This window comes from Drosophila sulfurigaster, chromosome X (assembly GCF_023558435.1).
Source record: "Drosophila sulfurigaster albostrigata strain 15112-1811.04 chromosome X, ASM2355843v2, whole genome shotgun sequence".
NCBI lineage: Eukaryota > Metazoa > Arthropoda > Insecta > Diptera > Drosophilidae > Drosophila > Drosophila sulfurigaster.
The window spans coordinates 31,074,962-31,088,316 of record NC_084885.1 but is presented as its reverse complement, the minus strand read 5'-3'; the positions used below and the strand labels follow the sequence as shown (position 1 = coordinate 31,088,316).

Here is a 13,355-nt window from a genome sequence, read left to right as displayed (position 1 = left end):
AACTTTAGTTGTTCTTTTTTTTGTCGGCACTTACACATTCTTTTTATTCCCCTTGTAATCATAAAGTGGATCATAAACGCCCCTACAGAAATAATATAACAAGTTGTGGGTGTGAAATAAAAAATAAACACACACTCAACCAGACAGAAAGAGACAGAGAGAGAGAGAGAGAGAGCGAAACTTACGGCTTGGGCAGAATCGGATTGTTCTGATTATCCTTCCACTGCAGATCGGTGACGAGAGCTTGATCCGGCACATTGGGTCGACAGGTCAAAATTAAGGGTTTACCCACCGGCTTCCTTTGCTCCGCCTGCTTCGGGAATATCTCCAGTATGGGCGTCTGTTGTGCGCTGCTCAATTCTGTAAAGCGAACAAAAAACAAAGGTGGAAAAATGCGATGAATAAAAGTTTTACTTTGTGTGTATATTGCGTTTAATGGGTTTTTTTTTGTTGGTTGGTTGTATACCCTAGGATAGTGCTGAAGTCAAAAAGGGTTGCTTAGTTTTAAGTCAAATTATTGAATTGAATTTCAGCAATAAATGAAAAAAATTGTATTTACATTTATATAAATAAAATGCAATTTTTATAGTCGACAAGCTGTAGAAATATACCACAAAAATACTAAAATATACCGTAGACTATAATTGGTATATTAAAGTAGTAATGTACTCGAAATGTGGTATTCTTAAAATATACCAAATTACTATACCACAAAAATACTAAAATATACCATAGACTATAATTGGTATATTGAAGTACATAGTAATATACTCGAAATGCGGTATTCTTAATATACCACAAAAATACTAAAATATACCAAAAACTGCAATAAACAAATATCCTAAAATATGCCAATGATTGTATATTGGTATATTTTCCACAATTTTCTTCTATAAAATAAACACATTTACATAAATTTTTCAAATATTACCATCTTTAGTAGTGAAATAATAAATGCGAAAATAGTTATCAAACTCTCAATTATAATTCACGTCTAGCCATAAATAATTTAATTAAATTTCCATTTTGCAATAATGAAAATAAATTTCATAAGCGGAAATATTATCCAAGCTATTAATTATTGCAAATATAATTGAAGTCTGCCATAATAATATAAATTTCATTAGATGAGAATATAAGTCTAGCAACAAATACGAATATTGAATTTGAATTTTCAATTGCGGGAAAAATTGAATTTCATTTGTGATAAATATCATGAGTGAAAGCAAATTTAAATGTTATTTTCATTTAGTAAATTTGTATTAACTAAAATAAGTTTTAACTGTAGATTTCAGATTTCATTAAATTTTAAAGCCAGTTTTTCTCCCACAAACCTTTTTTGTTGTGAAAGGGTCTCAGCAAGTCAACACATGATCAGGATTTCCTTTTTCTTAATGCTTTTTTTATTATATTTATAATTGTTGTGTATGCGTAAGAAATTTAAATTTAAATTAAATTAAATTTTAAAGCGAGTTTTCACCAATTTTTCGTTGTGAAAGGGTCTCAGCAAGTCAATACATGGATAAATTTTCCTTTTTTTATGCGTTTTTATTATATTTATAATTGTTGTGTGTGCGTAAGTAATTTAAATTTAAATTAATTTTAATTGCCACTTGCGCACAAAGCTAAAGGGCTTCACTCGAGGCGTGGCCAGGGGCGTAAAGTGGGCGTGGCAGAAGCTATTTGGCGCATCTGCAAAGCACAGAGACACAGAGACACAGACTCAGACACAATGCCACAACACTTTTATCCATGTGTGTGCGGCTCTGTGTGTGAATTATTAATTAAAGCGAGCGAAAGAGAGTGAAAGAGAGTGAGAGAGAGAGAGAGTGCGAGAGAGATGGCATTTTCATAATAAGCCATCATAAAATGCATTTGCTGCCGGGTTGCAAAGATGGCAGGCAGCCAAACGCTTTGCTCCACATAACCTCACATTAAATAGTTACGGCATTATTACGTTCGCATATTTTACGGCACTGAGTTATATTAGTTTTGCTTTCTTTAATTGACGCTAATAAATAAATGCGAGTTTTGTTTCGTTTTGTTCTGAGTTGATTTTGAAAGTGAAATTTTAAATATAGCAAATGTCACAGACTGAATTTCCAAAGTTTATGATTTCGTTTGCTAAGAATTACACAATTCTGATTAAGTTTTTTGATATTTTTCTAATATAATATTGAAATATAAAATTCAGTATTTTATAGCTATTAAATAAATTAAAGTTTTCTTTTGTTTTTAGAATTAAATTTAAATATGGAAGATACTAAATATTGAAGCACAAAATTTCGAATACTTTGCTTAGCATAAATAAAGAATCTATTTTGTAATGAGTTGATTTTGAAAGTGAAATTCAAATATAGAAAATACTAGATATTGGAAGATAAAATTTCAAATAATTTGCTAAGCATTTTTAGCTAATGAAATGAAATTTGAATATAGAAAAAAGCATAAAATTTAGAGTACTTTGTTTAGCATTTCTGTCTAATAAATAAAGACGAGTTTGTTTTGTTATGAAATTTGAATATAAAATCATATATTGAAGCATTTTCGAATAATTTGCATTTTTAGCTAATAAATAAATACTATTTTGAAATTAAATTCAAATACTGAAAATACTATATATTAAATCTTAAAATTTAGAATACTTTGCTTAGCATTCAAAATGAAATTTGAATATAGAAAGAAGCATAAAATTTGCTTCTACTTTGTTTAGCATTTGTAGAGCTGAAATAGTTATAGCTTAGAATATGATAATTAGCTTTGTATGCTTGGATCTCTTCTATGCCACAAACTGTGGCACGTTGCTGCAGCTGCAGAGTGTGCGCGTAAAAAATAATTGGCAAACATTGTTGTCTTCTTTGTTGTTTCTTGTTTCGCGTTGGTCTTACACTAATTGCGGTCAATTAGGCGCGTCTCTTTTGCCAGTTGCAAGTTCAACAACTTGCCACAAAGTGTTGTCTGTTTGTTGTCTGAGTGCCCCATCATTGCCCCATTTTCATGATCATTTTCGTTGTTTGTTTTCATTTTGCATTTTCCATTTCATTCGTACTTTGCGGCAATTAAATGTCTTTGGCTATTTGTTTGACACTTTATTGAAGCTGCTTCAAGTTGCGTCTTCTGTATTTGCCCCAAGCTAAAGCTCAAGCTGAGCTCATTAAGCGGCCAAGAAGTTGGCTTTGTTGTTGTTGTTTTTGTTTTTTTTCGGCGTAAAGCCTGCGGTTAATGTGCGCCACTTAAGAGCGAAATTTATGGACGTTGAATGGTCAAAAGCGGGGGCAGCAGCTGCAACTTGGCAGCTGGCTAAACAGCAGATAATGTGGCACGATGTGGCATGTGGCATCGGTGACTGGCTTTAGTTTTGGCTCTTCTCTGCCAAACGCATTTATCTCTCAACTTAATGGTTAATGCCAACTTTCTCCCCTCTTCCCTCTATCTTCTCTCTTTCCTTTTTCCTACCTAAAGGATTGCCCTCGATTTTCACACAGAGAGATTCTCACACTGCACACTCGAGTGCATTATTCATTTAATGTAAACGAGTGCAACACTCGCACTCATAACACTCACAACACAACACTCACAACCGCATTCACACGCATTTGCGAGTGCCACTTTGATACGCATTTTCCTTATGCGTTTCCCTGTTTGTTTTTTTAATTTTTGTGGCTCACAAACACACACACTTTCCTTTTGAGCTGCTATTTTTTGTGGCTCAAAATGTTTGTCTCACTATTCTTTGGCATATTCAAAAGTATGCAATGAATGGTATTTTTTAATACCATTTAATTTCGATATAAATTCTTTGTCTCTATTAAAGTTCTTTTAACTTTCTTGAACTAGAATTTAGTATTTTTTAATACTATTTATATGTATATATACACTTCTTGGCTCCATTTGAGTTAGAGTGAGTTTATTACCGTGTGTTTTCAGCGTATTTAGAAGTGTGCAAGAAAATAATAATTTCTATTTTAGTATTTTAAAATACCATTTTGGTACAATTTATAGAAATTCTTTGACTTCATTTAAATTGGAATTTTGTCGTCTCTGTACTTCTTATTAAAAAGTATGCCACAAACTAAATAATTTCAGTTTCAATTTCGAGTATGAAAGTATATTTTAAATACCATTTAGTATGGTATTTTTAAATAACATTTAGATAAATTCTTTATCTACATTGAATTTCTATAATTACAACTTTTTGGTTTCTATTCATTAGCATATTGCAAAGTGTATGAAAAAAAATTCAATACAATGATATATAGTATTTATAGTATTTAGTATTAAGTATTTCATTAGTATTTTGAAATACCATTTTGCTATTATTTGCAGAAAATCAAAGGCTTTATTTAAATTATATCTGTGTTGCCTTTGTGTTTCATATTCTTTACAAAATTAAAAAGCAGGCAAAATAAACAATTTCACTTTAAATTTCAACTATGAAATGGTATTTTTTAATACCATTTTGATATATCATAATTTAGTTATATTCTTTGACTCTATTAAGATTCTTTAAATTTGAACTTTCTTGTTTATGTATTTCCTATTTTTTAGTATATGGAAATTATGTAACAAAATAAACAATTTCTTCAACTACAATTATTTTGCCTTCTTTTTAATTATTACCTTCATGTTTTCATTGACTTTTCCTTGCACTATTTCTTAGAGTATTTGAAGTTCGTTGTTGTCTTGCGCTTTTATTCAGTTTCAGCTTGTTTATATATTGTTTTATGAGTTTTTTGCTGCTGCTGTTGCTGGTGTTTGTTTATTTCTTTTGCTGTGCAAAATGAATAAATTGTGGTCGACGGCATTAAAACTGAGCGCAATGCCAAAAAGCAGCGCGTCAAGTGGCTCGCAAAATTAAATATGAGAAATTTATATGCAATGCTGCCTTCTTCCCACATTTTTTTTTTTAATTTTTTGTGTTTATTTTTTGCATGCAATTAATGCATGCTGCAAAATGGCGCCACAGCTCAGCAGAACTTCAAGTGAGAAGAATAATAATAATATAATATGACGACGAAAGCAATGCGAATAATTCTAATAATGAGACAAGCAAAACTCTTCATTACCCCGAAAGCAAACAAAAAATGAAAAGTTTGTTGATTACAAAATATTTGCTTAAACAAGTTTTGCATATTTTATAAATATTTCATTAACTTAAATATAATTCGTTTAAGTGCATTGCAACAAAGTGAATTTAGCTCTTTATTCATTCATGAAATATTTCATTATAAACAAAAATACTTTCTGTCTACAAGATATTATACTCCATGTATTTGGCAACTGTTCTGGACATTCATTAAAACATTAATATAATTCTCTATTTATTTGTCGAGTATTTGAAAATATATCAGACATTTTTAAGATGTAATTCATAGGTATCAAAAATACTTTTGACTGTTTAACGAAATGAATATAATTCTATATTAATTTGCTAAGTATTTGAAACTCTACTGAACATTCTAAAGAATGAATAGAAATCGAACTTTTTAATATAAAAAATACTGAAAATGCTGAAAACATACAATCGAGTGTGTTTTTTTTAAATATACCAAATTAATATACCGCAAAATAGTAAAATACATCAAAGACTATATTTGGTATTTTGTCAAAATATACCACATTGTACAAAATATACTATATAGTACAAAATATACCGCACAGTACACAATATACCACTTAGTACAAAATATACCACACAGTACAAAATATACCATATAGTACACAATATACCATATAGTATGAAATACTGAATAGTACACAATATACCACATAATACATAGTATACCACATAGAATTATACAAAAATATACCAGATTGTCAGCTAAAGCAACTAATATACTATATCTATTTCTCTGCATCTTATAGTCAATCTCTATGATCTAGCTAAAAATTCCAAATGTTTGGCAAACCCCATCAAGCTGTTCATATGCTGCATTGTAGAGTAGAGTAGAGTGTGTGTGTAGTTGGCAGTGAGTTGTGCGCGCTTCAAAGTCGACAACAACGAACCAGCGAACGAATGAACGGCTGTTGCACCGGGCGTATGCTTAATTTATATTTATTTTATTTTAAATGCATGCTGCATAAATAAAGGCGCACACACACACACGAGTGCTTTATCTTTTGTGCACTCTATGTGTGTTGGTGTGTGAGTGTGTGTGTGTGTGTGTGTGAGTGTGTGTGTGTGTGTGTTGGTGTGTGTGTGCGTGTGTGTGTGTGTTGCGTGGGTGGTTTTTCCTGCGCCGCATAAATAAACAAGCGGTTAAGAATTATCGTGGGCAAACGACGCAGGCGATACGCGAAAACGCAACACAAGAAGACAAAGAGCGAGAAAGAGAGAGAGAGAGCAAAAGAGAGAGAGGGAGACAGCAAAGCCATTGGCTCACATTTGGCCATCTGGCATTTCCTTGGATTGTCCTGCAGTCCTGCATTTTATAGTAATTCATTGCGCTCAGCTCGAGTGAAAATATTGTTGAAAAACAATTAACAATTGCACATTTAAAATTGCCAAATAAAAATAAGGGCCAATGGGCAAATTAACACACACACACACACACATACACAAAGAATCGCTTTAAGTGCTGCAAATTATGTGCATTAAAAATGAGAGGCGCAGCGAGACTTTTACAATATTTTAATGTGTGTACATAATCTTTTGGGGATCCACATACATACATAATTAAATGTGCAATAATAATAAATATTCATTTACAAATTATTCAGCTTTTTTTTTTGCAGGCAGTTCGTTTCTTTCAATTGAATTGAAGTTGAATATTCTTATGATTACGTTGAATATTTAAGAATCATTTATTTTGAATTAAATTGAATTTAAAGCTTTGATTATTATATATAAATCTTGATTTTTGAATGATCATTTTTGAAGCTAGAGTCTCGCATTTCGATACAGACAATAATTATAGTTTTTATGAGTCCTAAAAATTTGGTTACAATCGGAATTTGTAGAAGTTATTTAAGAAATACTTTTGTATGGTTGCTTTGGCTGACAATCTGGTATATTTTGCACTCAATGGTATATTTTGAATGTAGTTATTCTACCAAATAGAGACTTTGGTATATTAATTTGATATATTTTCAATTTAATACCGACTGTAGCTTTTCTTTGTTTTGCTTTGAGTTTTTTTGTAATGTTATTTTTTTTTAACGTGATTTGGTTAAGTTTGCTATTCTGAACATAATATATTTAATTTTATGCAATTTATTATTATTATTTAAAATTGATCCATTTTGCATGCAATTTACTTCATTTGCAGTCATGCTTCTTTCGTTCAATTTAATTTAAAGTTTAAGTTTAATATTCTAAACATTAAAAATATATATTTTTATATTGATTTTAGTCTGTCATGTTCTTTGCTTTGAATTGAATTTAAAGTTAGATTTAATATTTGGAAATCTATCTATATATTATCATACATTTTCATAAAATTGAATATTATCAACTTCATATTTTATATTAAATTTCTCAGTATTTAGATCAAATTTCTTTAATGTGTGTATTGCAATTTGTTATTCTCAACGTTATATTATAGATTACATTTTTGAGTCGTTTTAAACATTTCTTTAAATTAAATTTAAAGTAGAAGTTTGAATTTCTAGAGTCAAATTTTTAGTTAGTTTTCAAATATTATTTTTTTTTAAACTATTTAAGCAAATAGTTTTTCAACAGTTTCTTCAATTTCTGTATTTGAAACTTAACATTTGAATTCGTTTATTTGTGGCATATAAATATGCAATGTTATTTCTGCTACTTTTGGCATATTTTTACTAGTTTTTCTCACTAGCTTTTTTTTCTGCTCAATTTTATGGCTTGTGCAAGTTGAAATTAATATTTGTTTGCGCCAAAAAAGTTTTGTGTGCCAAAAGCGAGCCACCAAAAATGTTGATTTATGTAATCTCCCCCTCCCCCTCCAACCCCCCCCTGCTTAGTTGGCCGGTAAAAGTTAGTTTTTGAATTATGGCACAGCAGATGAAAAAAAACGAAAAGGAAAACAATAAAAAAAAGGAGAGACAGAGAAGGGAAATGCGTAAAGAGCGTTAGGCAAATATTGTGCGGCAATATTGAGCTGCCATTTGCAAAGACCATTTCCCTTCTTTTCACTCCCCTCTCCCTTGGTTGTCAACCATTTGAAATGCAAGACGTGCTCAAGTGTTTGGCACGCCCCCGGTTAATGGGCGACAACTAAAAATACCCAGAAAAAGTGAGAGAGAGAGAGAGAGAAGAGCTTTTAAATTTAGGCCCCGTCTGGTGAGGCACTTATGTTCCTTTTGGGGGTAGATCAAACGGCCGCCGGCGGCGTTGCCAGATTGTCGATCGAGTGTGCGACTATTTCGCAAATTCGCCAAGGACAAGAGAGAGAGAGAGAGTGAGAGAGAGAGAGGAGAAGAGGGTGTCTCATGCCTTGTTGAGCATATTCGTAATAAACATTAGAGAGGAGAGAGGCGAAGCAAGTGTTGCACAGACATGTTTGGCATATTTGATGGCATACTTTTTAGAGGCATGTGCCACAGACGCGTTCTTTTTTTTTTAACGCCTTTCGCCTGCTTGGCTTGCCAGTCACATGTGCACACACACACACACACACACACTGTCACACACACACTGAAACACCGACACTAACGCATATGCATATACAAATATTGTGCAATCTCGTCTCGAATTTCAAGTTTTATTTGCACTCGTTAGGCATTTATTTTTTGCACATTCAAACATGTTGCATACTTTTGTGCGCGCCACGAAATTGGAGCAGCCAACTTCAAGTGGTCGCCCACGTCGCGTCACTGTCGCCGTCTGTCTGTCTGTCCGTCCGTCTCTCTGTCCAACTCTTGCTGTCTGTCGCATGCCCTTTGAATTCACAAATATGCCACACACACAACAACAAGGCAACAAGGCAACAGACGCTCTGAGCCATTGAGTCTTTCTACACACGGCGGCAGGCAGCAGCGACATTTGTCATTGACAGTTTGCCATATACCCTGTGCACATGTGCAGGTCGGGTGTGATGTGCTCTAAGAGTTTTTATAAGCTACTATTAGATTACTGCACAATAAAAGTAATGCTCCCTATTGATTTTCGATTTATAGAAATTCTTATTATTATTCCTAAGACTTACCAAATAAATACACCTATGAATTACTCCTCAGAATATACCATAGAGTGAAAAATATACCACATTGTACAAAATATACCAAATTGGCTGTGTATGACAACTTATTTCTTAATGTTGTCTCTACACATATTTCACATAAATGTAAGTCATGTTAGTTTTTTTTATAGCATCTATCCTTTTTCCTACCTATTTGGATTTCAGATCAATGTTAGTCAATATAATTTTATTTAATTATTAATCAATCTTTCTTTATCCCCTATTTATTCTTCAATGATTCATTTATACTTTTTTCTACTGTTTCTCAGTTTTCAGATCAATATAAGATATGATAGTTTTCTAGAATAATCTCTCTATTTATCTATCTCTCCTTTTTTTCCTACTTACTCTTCTATCATTGATATACTCTTCGACTTTTTCAGATTTCAATTCAATGTTAGTCATGATTGTTTTGTACAATAATCTGAATATCTATTTCTCTTTTTTTGTCAATTCTTCTCCAATCATTCCTTTATACTTTTTTTTTCCTATTTCTCAGATTCCTAATCAATGTTAGTCATAATAGTTTTGTATAATTATATATCTTTTAGTTTATCTTTCCTTTTTCTCCTACTTTTTCTTCTATCATTGATTTATACTTTTCTTCTACTTTTTCTCAGATTGCAGATCCATTTAAGTCATGATAGTTTTGAATAATTATCTATGTATTTCTTATGTATTTCTTTTTTTCTCTAATTTTTCTTAGATTTCAGATCAATATTACTCGTGATAGTTGTTTTTTTTTTACTTTTTCTCCTATCATTCATCTTTTTTTTCTCAGATCAGTGTTAGTCATGATAGTTTCAAATATTTATCTATTTATCCCTTTCTTTTTTTTGCCACACTTTTCTTTAATCATTCTAGGGTATTTCCGTAGTCCAGCAGCTACAAAAAAAGCAGTCTGCTCTCTTTTTTTTATGTGTGATTTGACTTAAAAATTGCATGCGCTCAGCAGCCAAGTGTTGTCGTCTCCCATCTCTGTAGATGGGGCACACATCGAAGTACGTGTCAGCTGGAGTGAGAATAGAAGAAGCAGAAGCTGAAGCTGAAGCTGGAGCTGAATGGAGGAGAAGTGGAAGTTACACACACTTCTCCCCTCGAGTGCGTCGCTGTCCATTTGACTGTGAATGGGTTTTGCACACTTGTGCGACTCGTAATTGCTGTCATTTAGGCGCCAGACGATTGCGATTGCGATTCTCAGCGTCAGTCTCCAGCAAGAGAAAAGGCAGCAAACAAAATCTGGAGAGACACGTGGAATCCACGTGAAACTCTCTCATTGAAATTTTAGGCACACAATATTTCTGGCAACTTACGAAAATTAAGCAATAAATGTTTTGTTAATATTCTAAATGGTACGAAATGTAAATTCACATTTTTGTTTCTTCTCATTTTCATTTCATACTCGGATTACTTTGCTTGATTAACAACTACAGAAAATGTGGACTGAATACAGAAGCTTGAATAATTTGACATCCGAAAATTACAAAAATGTTTATTTTATATAAAAGCTGAAGTAATGTCAACTTAGAAAATTGTCGGTCTCAGAAAATTCGTTTTATAAAGAACCTAATAGACTTTTCTTCAAATTTTATGTACTAAGAAGGGTCTACTAAAATTAGAAAATAGATCTTTTAGAACCTTTTACACATCTTTGGCGTAGCTAAGACTCTACTAAAATGAGTAATTGGTTTAATAAAATGTAATTAATGAAAATAAATCTGAAACTTCGTCACATCTCCTAAAATTCGAAAACGCTTAAAAAAAAATAAACTTGGCACTACAAAAAAGGGTTTCTTGCATTCTAAAGTAATTAAATTGAGTTCCAAATCTTTAACATATTAACAATAGTTGGAAGGAAATATAGAATGAGTATAGAAGCTAGAATATATAGCTTAAATATAAAACAATCTAAAAGTAAGCCCATTAACATTTTAATATACACATGCCACAACAGCAAAGGGTCTTTTGCAGTCTATATTTTATAAATTGAATTCTTTTCCTTTGGCATATAAACCTCATTAATTAATAGTTAGAAATAAGTATTAAACAAATTTTGACTGAATACAGAAGTGAGGAAAGTTACAGAACCTATTAACAGAACCTATTAAAATTCGCAAAGGGTCTCTTTCAGTCTACAGTATATGAATTTAGTTCCTTTTCTTTATGGAAACTAGAATAAGTTCCTTATTAGTTCAGTAAGGTAACACAAAGTAAAACTGAATCTATACAAATTTGAAAAGGGTCTCTTACAGTCATATAATATATTAATTGAGTTCTCATTTAGATAATGACGTTTTCAATCAGTTATTTTAATGAAATTTTCACTGAATATAGAAGCGAAAAATAAATAAATTTAAAATAACACAACATAACCCATTAACAGAACCCATTAAAATAAGAAAAGGGTCTCTTGCAGTCTACACTCAGCCGTGGCTTTTCCACATGAACCATTTTGGGGACTAAGACAATTTTGTGTGGTTGACAGGCAATTTGTTGGCCGCTTTGACTGATTTTGTGGCCTGCACACAGCACACCGAACAGTTGACTTGTGTGTGTGTGTGTGTCGAGTTAATTGGTCCAAGCACAAACATTTTGGCAACGGCACAACGGCAAAGCAAAAAAAAAGGAAAGAAGGAGGAAAAAAATTGTCGACTGGAAAATTGACCTTCCCCGGAAGAGCGTGGCGAAGGTCAATTTATAATGTGTCTAAAAGTCTAATTGACACAAAATGTCTGCACTTGAAAATGCAAAGCACACACACACACACATACACACTAACAGAGACTGAGTGTGTGTGGGTGTAAGGGGTGTAAAGGGTGTGTTTTGGACGCCTGCTTGGCGACCCAGAAACACAGAAAGTCAGAAAATGGCAACGTCAAGTGCTTCAATTGCGAGCCAATGCTAATACAAATGAGGTCATTATGAGCGTGAAAAAAGCTAAAAATGTAACAGACAGAGAGGGAGAGAGAGAGAGAGAGAGACAGAGAGAAAGAGAAGAGGAAGGCAACGCGTAATGGCAGCCAAGTGGCGACAAAGTAGTTCAAGTTTTTATCTCTTTGTTCTCGCAGTTTAGTTTTTCGGTTGGCCAAAGCCATAAAATGGCTAATGAAAACTTGATGAGCATTTGAACAAGTGGCAACGCTGCCAATCTCAACGAGAAGAAGAAGAAGAAGAAGACGACGACGACGAGCAACCAGTTGCCAAAAACACTAAAGAAAATTGTCTGTGTGGATATCTAATGCAAATGGCGATTAACTGCAAAGTAGTTCAAGAAGTGCAGCAACTTCAAAAAGGACAACAGCACTTTCTTCTCTCCCTCTCTCTCCCATTCATTCTCTCTCTCTCTCTCTCTCTCTCTCTACTCACAAAGTAAACCTCATAACTGTTAACGCATACGTGACTCAACTAGTCGCACAATTACTCTCCTGATAGCATTTAATTTTTGTCATTCTTCTTTGCGCGACATTTCGTAAACGTTTTATGGCCACAGCTACAGCAAATGAGCTCGCAACTTTGTTAACACTCCAGTTACACTTTTAGTGCACCAAGCACATAATAAGTAACTTTGGAAAACTATTTTTTTGTAAGCTGCAGTGGAAATACTCTTAGAATTTCCTTTTACTAATTTTATTCTATTACCTAAAATATATAAATAAAATACTACTAAACTATCATTAAAACTTAATTAAAAACTCATCTAATAAATGGAATGCAATAAGAAATAATAACATCTAAAAATAACATTTTGCTTTTTCCTTAAATCCATACTTTGAAACTTTCTTTGGTCATACTTTTTTTTTACTCCTTACTTCCTCAAACTCCTCAAAATACTCTTGCATTGTGAAGACATAAAATATACTAATACAAATAAAGGGTTGAAATATCCCTATTCAAAACAATCTATACAAATGAGCTGGTCACACTGGGAATTTCTCTTTCCTGAATCACATCGATTGAATAAGAAATAAAACAGCTTAATATTAGAAATAACATACTAAATAAGCTCAAATATTGTAATTTTCCATACTTTCAAAGTTTTGGACACACTTTTTTACTCCTTACTTCCTCAAAATACTCTTATAATTTTTTTGCTTTGTGAAAGAGTATAAAATATACTAATAAACATGTTGTAAATTTAGTTGTCACATAAATTTACTTCATTAAGAAATAATCCGTACTTTGCAAAATTTTGGTCAC

General features: G+C 32.3%; 1 protein-coding gene across 7 annotated transcripts in view; it reads right to left on the bottom strand.

Annotated features, from left to right (window-relative positions):
• Positions 1-13,355, bottom strand: part of LOC133847186 (fasciclin-2) — a 114,553-nt gene that overhangs the window by 31,088 nt on the left and 70,110 nt on the right. For 4 of the 7 annotated variants that reach the window (XM_062282045.1, XM_062282046.1, XM_062282049.1 and 1 more), the window contains exons 3-4: positions 186-360; positions 35-82 (exon numbers count right to left, since the gene is read on the bottom strand). In XM_062282045.1, coding sequence (XP_062138029.1) covers positions 35-82; positions 186-360 — 223 coding nt within the window. The remainder of the gene's footprint in view (positions 1-34; positions 83-185; positions 361-13,355) is intronic. The other 3 variants (XM_062282047.1, XM_062282048.1, XM_062282050.1) reach the window with 1 other exon arrangement.